Consider the following 11412-nt stretch of genomic DNA (forward strand, 5'->3'; position numbering starts at 1 on the left):
TATATCAAATATCAAAACTCTGTTAAATATTTTTTGGACCATCAGAGATGGCATATCTCAAGCATGATGTTTCAACTTACTGCACATCCAAATTGTCATTGGTCCTTTTTATGTTATATTATGCATTTTTTGCAGTCTTTTATATATGTAGAAAGCCAAAAGGAACTTAATTTATTTAGCTTGTTTGTTCAATATTATGTCTCAGACCCACAGCCAACATGGTGTTTCGCATCCTTCCTCAGGAGAATGGTCCACAGTAGAAAAACAAAAAGTCTGAATAAAGTAATCAAATATATCCTGCTAAGTTCACATATTATCTATTATTCATGCTGTATATTAATTCTTACATATTGCTGATAGAAGATAAGGAGACAATACTATTGTGCCCTAAAGCTGGCCCTGAAGCAGTGGACAAACTTGCGGTCCACAAAACGCCGGCCGCATCAGCTCCAGTTCCAGCTCCGAGAGTAGGGAACAGCTCCGGTCCTGGTTCCGGTAGTTTGTAGTGGCACACAGTAAATGAAATCTATGATTGAAAACTGAACAACTACAAACACTAAAGATAAATAAACCTCTGCTAGTTTTTCAAACTGTGAAGTGGTCTGTATTCAGAGTTCCAGTGTTGAATATATTAATCACAAGTTATAATTAAGAAAAAAAAGATAAAATAGGTTAAAAATAGTTAAAGAGTTATAAGTTAAAGACTAATAGTAAAAATGCACTAAGCAGGTTTTTGGCCAGTGATTGTAGTATGGAGTATACATTTGGACTATATCTACGCTGACAGTGAATGTCGATGAGACTATAAGCGAAGGGCAGGATTAATTAATCGAGGGCCCCTAGGCACACAAGTACACTGGGCCCCCTGCCCCGCCCCACCCCACCCCCACCATGCACCCAAGCGGAAACAGGAAGCTGTGCCAGAGGGAAGCTTTGGGCAAACAGCACTGCTTGCAAAATTACAATTCCCATTGCCTTTCTTACCCGCGTTGCTTGCTTGTCTTACTTTCCGTCAATGGGGGGGGAGGGCGTGTTGCCAATCGATGCTGGAGGGGCCCGTCGCCGTTTGGAAAAAACAATGTTGATGCCCTCCTTCATTGGGCCCCCCTGACCATTTCTGGCCCTAGGCATGTGCCTACTTGGCCTATTGATTAATCCTGCCCTGTATAAGCATAGTACTCCTTAACTCTGAGGCCTTTTCCTGCATAACAGCGTGCTTTAAAAAAATGCTTAAAAAATAGTCAATGCATGATTAATCAACTGGTTTAAGAAGAATATAAGAATGAGTGACAGAATATAGATTGTTTCATACGAGTGGAGTATTGATTTTTATTGTATACTGACATTACATCCTCTCATATGACGCTCTATAGCAAAAAGAAGATGGTGGCAGAATTTTAAGCTGCTCCTTATTTACTATCACGTGACTGGTATAAAAATCGGATTGGTTAACGCATCGTAAAAGTTGTCCAGACGTGCCAATCACAGCATTAACCACCATTCCAACTCAGCATTAAGGCCAACAGGTTGCACCATATCCAATTTAAAAATCTTTGTAGTTCAATAGTTGTTCAGAGTTACCTTATGTGCCGTCATGTACTGCATTACTATGTTTCCGTAGAATTCTGAAGCCAAGAGTAAAACAGGGGGAAAGTAATCATATGAAGAGAAGTTGTGGCTATTTAATTTTACTTTCCTCTGTAAAAGTATAGGACTTCTCTTATAGGACTTTCAGGAGTCCATAACCTCTCATCCACTGAAGGATGTCATGATTGATGGTTTAAAGAAGGAAACATTGAAACTTATGAAGAATTATGGCAGCATCACTATAGAGATTTGGGATGGACATTACTTAGATGATGAACATTATAAACTACCAGTAAGTCCAAAATCATGTAATAGGAGCTTTTCAGCTTGTGAGTTCTTAGTTTACCATGGGTATCACTAATCTGTTTGGTGAAGAGGGATGCACTAGTCTATGCCCAGTTAAGTCTGAATATTGACTTAACTGGGCATGCAATGCAAAGCCCATACAGGGCCTGGGATTTAATTCACGGTTTTAATGCCAGCAGTAGACAAAAAAATGTTCTCTGCTACTGGCTGAATATCAGGGGAAGGGTATTTATTTACATGTTTCTATTTCCATGTACTACGGTGACATGTCTTTGTTTGTTTCGTCTTTGATGAGATTTCAATGTTTTTATTTATTCTCTAGATATATGTGCATGCCTCTGATGCAAGTTTATGTTGAAATGTGGCCATGTTTACTCTTGGTGGAATTCTGTGCAACTGTGCAGTGCAGAATTTACACAGTATTCTCAATCCGTGCAAAATTCTGCCAAGCCTGTCATCTCCCACACTCCTGGCCCTGATTCTGACCTGATAACCCCTTCCCCTTCACGGGTCTGCCCTCTGATTGACCCCCTCCCCATTTGGAACCGGTATGGCTTATCTGTGGTCCCTCCCAAAGCAGTAGTGGTGACTGGCCAGCAGAGGCTGTGCTGTAAACGGACTGCTTGTGGCTGGCCCTGCCAGGGTCTTTCCTCTGCTGCATCACTTCCGACACAGCAGAGAATGGCAGGACTGGGCACAAGCACTCTGTTTACAGCACTGTCTGCTGGCCAAACACCACTACTACTTTGGGAGGGACCACTGATAAGCGATACCGGTTCCAAATGGGGAAACCATGGGTAAGAGATACCAGCTCCACACAGATAGAGTGGTCAATCAGAAGCCAGAGAGTGAGAGAGTGCAGACCTACAGAAGGGGGAGGGGAGGGGACATGTATGGTTGACTACAGTTGGGGGAGAGAAGAAGACATGGATGGTGGACCAAAAGTGGGAGGGGGGGAAGGAAGGGACTTGAAGGATGAACGGAAGGGGAGGGCAGTGGAGATGGATGCTGGACCCATAAGTGGGGGGAAAGTAAGTGACCCAGACCAGAAACGAGGGTGGGAAGGGAGGAAGAGATGTGAGTGAGATAGGTGGTGGGATGCGATGGGATGGGGTGAGGGGACATGGATGCTAGACCTATAAATGGGGGTGGGGGAATGGTAGAGAGAGGGTGACTCAGACCAGAAAGAGGTGGTAGGAAGGGAGGAAGAGATGTTTGGCCATAGAGAGAGGGAGACAGGGATGCCAGACCATGGACAGCAGGGAAGGGATTCAGGGTGCAAGTGAGAGAGGTGGTTGGCTAGGTGAGGTGTGGTGAGATTAGGGGACTTGGAAGCTGGACCCACAATGTTGGGGGAGGGGGAATAGGATGGTAGAGAGAGGAGGAGTGTGACCCAGACTAGAAAGGGTGTGGGAAGGAAGGAAGAGATTCTTAATCAGTGAAGAGAGGGAGAGAGATGCCACACCATGGGGGCCAAGGAGGGGATTCAGGGTGCGAGGGAGAGAGAGGTGGGATTTAGAGGGAGACAGAACTATAGTTGGAGAGATGAAACACAGGAGGCTGGAACTTGAGAAAGGAAAAGGCAGGAAGGAATTCTATGCAAAACACTACAAATACTCTTTGCAGAATTTTGAAATATTGGTGCAGAATTTTCAGTTTTTCTGCACAAAATTCCAATGAAACAGTGGAGATGACCAAAGAACCAGTATGTAGCCAAAGACATCTTCAGAAGAGTCCTCATATTAACAACAGCTCATAGCTAAAGGGCTGTGAACTTCTCCATGTATGTCTGTGTGAGCTGTTGTCAATAAACTGTTTATTGTTTATTGAAATACTGCTACTAATGACTGAGGAGTCAATTCAGAGTAGTTTACATGAGCTTCAGTAAAGGTGTTACAATACATTCATCTTCTGTGTTTATACCATATTATATTCAACCCATGTATAAACACAGAATACTAGTATCGTATACTATGTTCATTCTAAATCCTACTTATTTATGCGCATAGTATTGTGCCTATTACAGGAAATGACCATGGGAAGCTCCGCCTTACCCCTAATATCCGGCTGCAACACACCCTGATCGGCGCAAAACCTTTCACCGCCTCCTGCGCTCCTAACTTCGGCGATGAAGATCTGGTCTCCACTTACCCGACCCGAAGTCTGGGTTCTTATACCCCGGTGCCCCTTCACCCATTAACTCGGCTTCTTTCCAGAGCTCTCAGCCGATGTGCACAGGAACAGCAGGACAAGAGTCTCATGTCAGACCAAGTTACATCAGAAACAAAACATAATGACTTTCAACACCGAGTAACTTTCCCACAGAGGAGGAAATCTCGCATACATTGTTGGCCTCATTTGGAGCAAATTCTTAGTGGCAACAATTAGGATGGCAGATGTGACACGGACAGTGAGTCGTGAGAAGGATAAGAGTCCATCAAAGGGAAGAAGACATAACATCCTGGGACAATCATCCAAGTCTCTTCCATGAAGAAGCCCTTTTTTAAAGACAATGTGTTATTTTATTTTCTTTCCCTACTTGCTTATGAATTATCTTTAATCTTACTTATTTTTACGCCTTTTTTCTTCGTCTTATAACTTCTCTGTCTTTTTAAATTTCGCCAGAATTCTATTGTTTAACGGTCTCCCTTATGCATTTACTATTTGATCTTCTCTCTTCTATCTACCAAAGAATTTAATTCAATGCTGTCTTGTTAAAATGTTTATTTCTATTCCCTCTTCTATCTTTATTTTTAATTAATTTATTAATCTCCAGGTACTTTAGTTAGATTGTGAGCCTTCGGGACAGAAAGGGAATTTTTTTAAGTACCTTTATTATTTTCTTATTTTTAATTTTAATGTATATTTTCTGTAAACCGCTTAGAACTTAACGGATGTAGCGGTATATAAGAAATAAATTACATTACATTACTATGTTCCTCCTAGATTCACCCACATTTTGAAAATTCTTGTTATCTGCACTTTATTTATCATATCCTCAGCAGTCTGGTATATCTACTGTGAGTCACCCTATCATGTTTCTAGTGGGAGTTGCCAGCTACAGTATATACTCAAATATAAACCCATCCGATTATAAACCAAGGTAACCTTTCCCCCCCAAAAAAAAGAGTTGACTTGAATATAAACCAAACTCATATCAGTCTTAAAAGGTTACTGAGAGTGTGAATGGCCTAGTAGTTAAAGCTGCTTCCTCAGCACCCTGAGGTTGTGAGTTCAATCCCAGCCTGCTCCTTCTGACTCTGGACAAGTCACTTAATCCCTCAATTGCACCAGGTACAGATAGGGAAAATACTTAAGAGTACCTGATTATTATTCAATGTATTGTAACTACTTCATGAAAAGACAGTAAATAAACATAGTAACCACTGTGGGAACTCTCATTAGCTATTTTGAGTAGTGAGACTGCATGGGACAGGAGCATAGGAGGATCGCTCTTGTCCTAGCTCACCACTGGACCTGCAAGTTAAGTTAGGCCCAGGGAGAGACCTGTGATGGATCTGAGAGGGAAAGGCTCGAATATAAATCAAGACTCCAATTTTTGGGCCATTATTTTGGCCCAAAATTCTAGGTTTATATTAGAGTATATATAGTATTTCCTCTATGTTGCGGCTTCACCAGTTTGTTGCATTATTAGTTAAAGTGGTCTGTGAAAAGGATTGTCTTTATCCTTTTCTTGAACTTTCCGGTGTCCTTTTCTAGTTTTAAATACTTTGGAAGGGAGTTCCACCTTGTTGGAGCCATCACTGAGAACATTCTTGATCTGTTGTCAATAAAAAGGACTCTTCTGAAGATATATTTGGCTTCTCACTGGTTCATGGATCATAAAATAATGTTCACCATGTTTAAAAATGGGCCTTTCAATAAGTAATATTCATCATATTGCAGTGTTTGTCTGTGGTATTCAATTTTCTGCCTTGAATATTTTTCATTGGACAGAAGATCCACCCCCCCTCCCTTTTACTAAGCTGTGGTAAGGTTTCTACTGCAGCCCAGAGCGCTAAATGCTCTGACATTCATGAGTGTCGGAGCAATTAGCTCTCCGGGCTGAGGTACTAGAAACCTCTACTGCGGCTTAGTAAAAGGGAGGGAGGGGGAGGCAAAAGATTATGACATGAGACAACTTTCCTTCCTGAAAATAATGTTAACTTTTAATGGTCTTTTTCTATCATTGTGTTTGCACATCAAATATTAAATTACATTTCTTATTTTTTACTAGGTTGTAAATGACCTTCTGACTGTAAATAAACTAAAGAAATTCCTGACTACTCAATCAAATAAAAAGGGAAAAGACATGTCCTTACTTGTTCTACAGTCTTTGAACAAAAAACAACCCAAATTAAAGAGAAATAGTCCAGAGTATCAGCAACTTGAAAGATTTTATGAAGAAGCCATGGCAAACAAGTTTTACATCTTAGTAGTAAGTAGGAAGGAATGTGATACATTTCAAAATTTCATTTACACTGTTCTTGCTAACAAAACTGAGTGTAATAGAACAAATTAATGTTTAAAGAGAGATGTGCATTAACAAAAGGGAAGCATTAACAATTCTGTTACCATATCACCTGACAGCTTGTGAGATATTCAGGGGTTTTCCCTCACTGAAGCTGCAGTAATACCCTTGGGCAGCAGGGGGGCATTAGGCAAATTAGGAAAAACTACATGTCCCAGAATTCCCTGAGCTCAGTTCTGAGATCTATTAGGGAAGGAAAACATGCCTGTAGGGTCAGAGGAGCAGGACTCAGGCAGGGAGAAGTACTTCTGCCCCCAAATGGAATCATTTTAGGGGTCCCCAGGATTGAGAGAGAGACCTCCAGACTTCCCTAGTTGTGGGCTGAAGCAAAGCCCTGGGAAGAAATGTGTGTGTGTGTGTGTGTGGGCGGGGGGGGGGGGGGGAGAGAGAGAGATTGTCCAGGTTACATGTGACTTGGCTAAGGTAAGCCAAAACCTCATTGCTGAATACTGTTGAAGCATGGCAAGGACTGACAACAACAATAGTTGGAACTGATAAAGTATATGATAATAGAGACTGAATCTGTTGGAAGAAACTGATATCCTTGAACACAGAGAATTTATGTTACAATCCCTGTGCCAGGAAAGCAACAAGCTGAGGACTGGAAAAGAATACAAATTTTTTTGCACCTTTTTTAAGTGGTTTGTGTGAATGTTTAGGAAAAGCCTTACTGAACTCTACCACACAACTCATAACCCTTCTCAAAGGGCTCCTCTTATCAAGCCGCACTAGCGGGGTTAATGCACGTGACTTTTCATCACGTGCTAACTCCCATGCTGGCCTAAAAACTACCGCTTGCTCAAGAGGAGGCGGTAGCAGCTAGCGCGGCTGGCGGTTTAATGCACGCTATTACATGCGTTAAACCACTAGCGCGGTTTGATAAAAGGAGCCCAAAGACTTGCCTTGTACCCATATATTTTCTGTACTCGTGCATTACTGAAAATGTGTTTAAGCTGAGGAAACAAAATAGACCAAGCATGACATTTCCAAAATCCATCTACTATTTTAGCTTCTTGGCTCCACTATTAGCATGCATACTTTAGATTAATTTTCAAAAAGAAACTGAAAATTACCCCTCAAAACTACGAGTTTACATACATATTATGTGAAAGAAAGCTATAACAGTTTTCTTCAGCCATTTTAAAGCTTGAAGAGTAATTATTTCCCCATCAGATAGAGCTAATAGTTATTAAGGAAACAGTGGTTAGTAATTTCACACTAGCTGGCTTTTTAGGGCTGTCACATGCCATCACAAGGATAGTACTCTAATGTGGAACCAGGAAGGTATGGAGTAGTGTTTGCTCTGAATAACTATATGGACAGGTTTCACCCCTCCTCTGCCCTTTTGTCCATCTATGGAGGAGACCAAGGAATAACTACAGTAGAAAGCCAATTATCCAGACTAGCATAATTCTGCATTTATTTGCTTAACTTTAGGCATGAGCCCTAGTGCCATGCTCCGCTATATACTGTCTTACCATGCTTCATACTGTCAGGCACTATAATGTGCTGTCAAGCTCTATTAGTTAACATATGAACATAAGAATAGCTGTACAAATCATTGGCTTATAAACACCAATTAACAAACAATTACTGAATTAATTTATGCATGCAACTGACCATGTTCTATAAGGCTGCATAAGGTGACCATACGTCCCGTTTTGAACAGGACAGTCCCTTTTTCAGATCCCCTGTCCCGTTGTCCCCAATCACAGCTTCGAGATGCCGAAATGTCTCGTTTTCAGAGAGGGCATCCTGAAGATGTGAGTGGGGACAACGGGACAGAGGATTGCAGCCTGGATTTGGCAGCGGCAGCATCATTGCTTGGGCCCCGCTGACCCTCCTATTTCTCCCTCCCGACCCTCCCAGCGAGATGACAACTTCCTTCCAGTAGCGTCGTCAGCAGTAGCAAGCTAAACAGGCTGCTTCGTGGCTTTCTTCTGCCGGTGAAGCGTCACTGATGATGTCATCAGTGACGCAGCAGAGGGACTCACCAGCAGGAGAAAGCCGCGAAGCAGCCTGTTTAGCTTGCTGCGGCTTCCGACGCTACTGGAGGTTAGGTTGTCATCTCGCTGGGAGGGTCGGGAGGGAGAGATAGGAGGGTCAGCGGGGGTTCAGCCGGGAGGGGGGAGAAGCGGTCTGCATCGGTGCCCCAAGGCCTGGTGCCATTACCTTCTTCGGGCAGCAGCAGCGTTTACAATTCACTGCTGTTGCCGGCTTCAGGCCTTCCTCTCTGCCAGGTCCTGCCTACTTCCTGTTTTCATGAAGACAGGACCCGACAGAGAGGAAGGCCTTGTTTAAGGTTACCAGACATCCAGGAAAACCCGTACATGTCCTCTTTTTAGAGGGCTTGTTTGGATGCCCATATGTTTTTTTTAAATGGGGAAGTCTGTCCAGGTTTATCTGGCTCTCCCATCTCTCTCCTCCCTGGGCTGGCCAATGTAATTTAATCTTTGGACAGCTGGCCTGCCCTGGAAGCTGCCTCTCTGCAAGTTGACCTATGTGGGAACAGGAAGTCGCTGCAGAGAGGCGGCTTCCCGGGTAGGCTGGCGGCAGCAGAATCGCCTCATTACTGTTGCTGGCTGCCCAAAGATTAAATTACAGTGGCCAGGTCCAGGGAGGAGATAGGTAGGGATGTTTGGAGCTAGAGAGGTCAAAAGGATAAGCAGCATTGGAGGTCAGAAGAGGGAGGGGAGTGGGGCTGGAGAGAGCTTGGAGGGGGGCTGGAGAAACAGCAGGAAGGAGGATGGAAGAAACATTATGGAAAGGAGAAAGTGCTAGAGAAAAGATCTTGGAGTAGGGTGCTGCTGGATTGAAGGGGAGAAACAGCAGGAGAGAAGGTTGGAAGAAGAGAGAGAGGGGCACTCATGGGAGGGGGGTTGGAAGGAGAGAGAGAGAAGCACCCATGGGGGAGAAGGGTTGGAAGAAGAGAGAGAAGCACTAAAAGGTTACAGAGGATGGGAAGGGGGACCAAGGAAATGGATGGAGTTTGAGAAGGGCTGTGGGTGGAGTGTAGGCAGGGTCATGTTACTGTCCTTTTTTTTTTGTCTTCACACATATGGTAACCCTAGCATTGTAAAATGTCACTATTTCTACAACTCTAAAATGATATCCATAATATCACAATATAAATATTTATATATAGTCAGTTGACACTTCTTTCTTATCTTCAGAAATAATTCATTTCTATTTGGCTTTGTTACAGGAATCAGCCCTGCTGAATGCAGGTTTTGGGCCACTGTGAACTATCCCTACAAGCTGTGCACACATTAAGGAAAAGAGCAACCGATGTCAAGTATGAACCTGTCCCTCTGTTCCTGAGAACAGGGGCATGCATCTGGAAATTTCCACTCAGTTACTTTATAGTTTATTTGTTGTAGTAACTTGTTTAGTCACTTATTTTACTTTGCTAAGCAAAGAAGAATTAGCGGCGGCAGTTTCCAGTAATAAACTGAAATTATTTTCACATAGGGACTCATAACAGCAGACAGTTTGATTAGTTATCGGCTATTAACAAATGTTAATGATTCTGTACAAATCATAGTTTTTAAAGTTTTTAAAAGAAAGTTGATAACTTGTGTATTATAATATTTTTACTATTTTTCTTTTAGCTTTGGATATGGATTTAGCTTGTGCCTTTTTCAGTGGTAGCTCAAGGTGGATATACTAGTGAAAGGAAGAAAGGTGGGTGGGGATGGGATGTTTTGGTGTATTGTTATTCTGTTAAACTGACTGTTTGTATTAGTTATAAAATAGAGTTAAAAAACACTAAATCTTTGGAATTTTTGGAGTGGTTAAGAACATAACATACGGGTTGCAAAACTGGGACAGACCATCAAGCCTGGTATCCTGTTTCTAACAGTGGCCAATCCAGGTCACAAGTACCTGGCAAGATCCCAAAAGAGTAAAACAGATTTTATACAAGTATTGGATTTTCCCAAGTCCTTCTTAATAATAGCTTATGTACAGTTTTTTGTTTTTAGCGTTTTAGTGTTTTCACACGTAGCACCTTTTCGTGATGTGGTTTCACATCTTAGTACTTCAACAACATAGCAACAGTGAATAATGACGACTAAGGTGGCTTTTTATTCTGTTCAGTATGGTGTTTACGGTTCTAGCTGCCACTCTGTGCAGACTACCCCTTATGCTTTTGTTTAGGGTAGTAAACATATCCATATTCTTGCCAGATAGGAATCCTATGTGTTTATCCAATGTAAGCAAATGCTGTTCCATAGACTGTCTATAAAGGTGATGCCAGGGCCGCCATCAGAAATTTCTGGGCCCCTTACTGAGCAATCCTATTGGGCCCCCCACGCACCCCTTCCCCCCCCCGACGCGCCCCCCCCCTTCTTCCATGGGCCGAATACACACATACTTTTCTGCTAATGCTCCACCTAAGCCAGTCCCGTAAAATCTTCTCACGTCCATTGGGTGATTTGGCATAGAGGAGATATTCATAAAAAGAACGTCCGTCAAGATCTTTACTCATAGACTGTGCCATTTGCTTTAAATCATCTTCCATCATTAATCCAAATTGCACAATTCTTTCTCTGTCTTTGTCCTGAATGGCATCTGGCCACATTGCTGGATCCTTCCAGTCAACAAATTTATGAGCAGGCGCGGAGAACGCATTTTTAAACAAATGTAGTTTATCCTTGTACTCCTTATGTAATTTTAATCATCTATGGATATGTTTGTATGTTTATTGTTCAAATGGTTTTATTTATTTCCCCAAATTTATTTTTGTTATACACATTGAAAATATTTGATATTGCATTTAAATCAAAATCTCAATAAACTTGAAACGAGTGCCCGTGAGATTGTGGGAGGGTTAAATACTCAAAACTTAGAAGAATAACAATTTACTTAAGTTTTTGCTACACCAGCTTTCTGGTATCTTTACGTGGCGTATGTAGCATATGTAACACCCGGGGCCCATCATTTTTTGGCACCCCCCCCATCTGTAAGAAAAATATGATTTTTAGTAA

The 11412-nt window shown here is 42.2% G+C and overlaps 1 protein-coding gene across 1 annotated transcript in view; it reads left to right on the forward strand.

Annotated features, from left to right (window-relative positions):
* Window positions 1-10100, forward strand: part of LOC117349254 — a 74966-nt gene extending 64866 nt beyond the window's left edge. The window contains exons 7-9 of the mRNA XM_033922472.1: window positions 1727-1879; window positions 6131-6331; window positions 9630-10100. Of these exons, the coding sequence (XP_033778363.1) occupies window positions 1727-1879; window positions 6131-6331; window positions 9630-9668 (393 nt within the window). The 3' untranslated portion in view covers window positions 9669-10100. The remainder of the gene's footprint in view (window positions 1-1726; window positions 1880-6130; window positions 6332-9629) is intronic.
* Window positions 10101-11412: the final 1312 nt, after the last annotated feature.

Source organism: Geotrypetes seraphini, chromosome 15 (assembly GCF_902459505.1).
Source record: "Geotrypetes seraphini chromosome 15, aGeoSer1.1, whole genome shotgun sequence".
Classification (NCBI taxonomy): domain Eukaryota; kingdom Metazoa; phylum Chordata; class Amphibia; order Gymnophiona; family Dermophiidae; genus Geotrypetes; species Geotrypetes seraphini.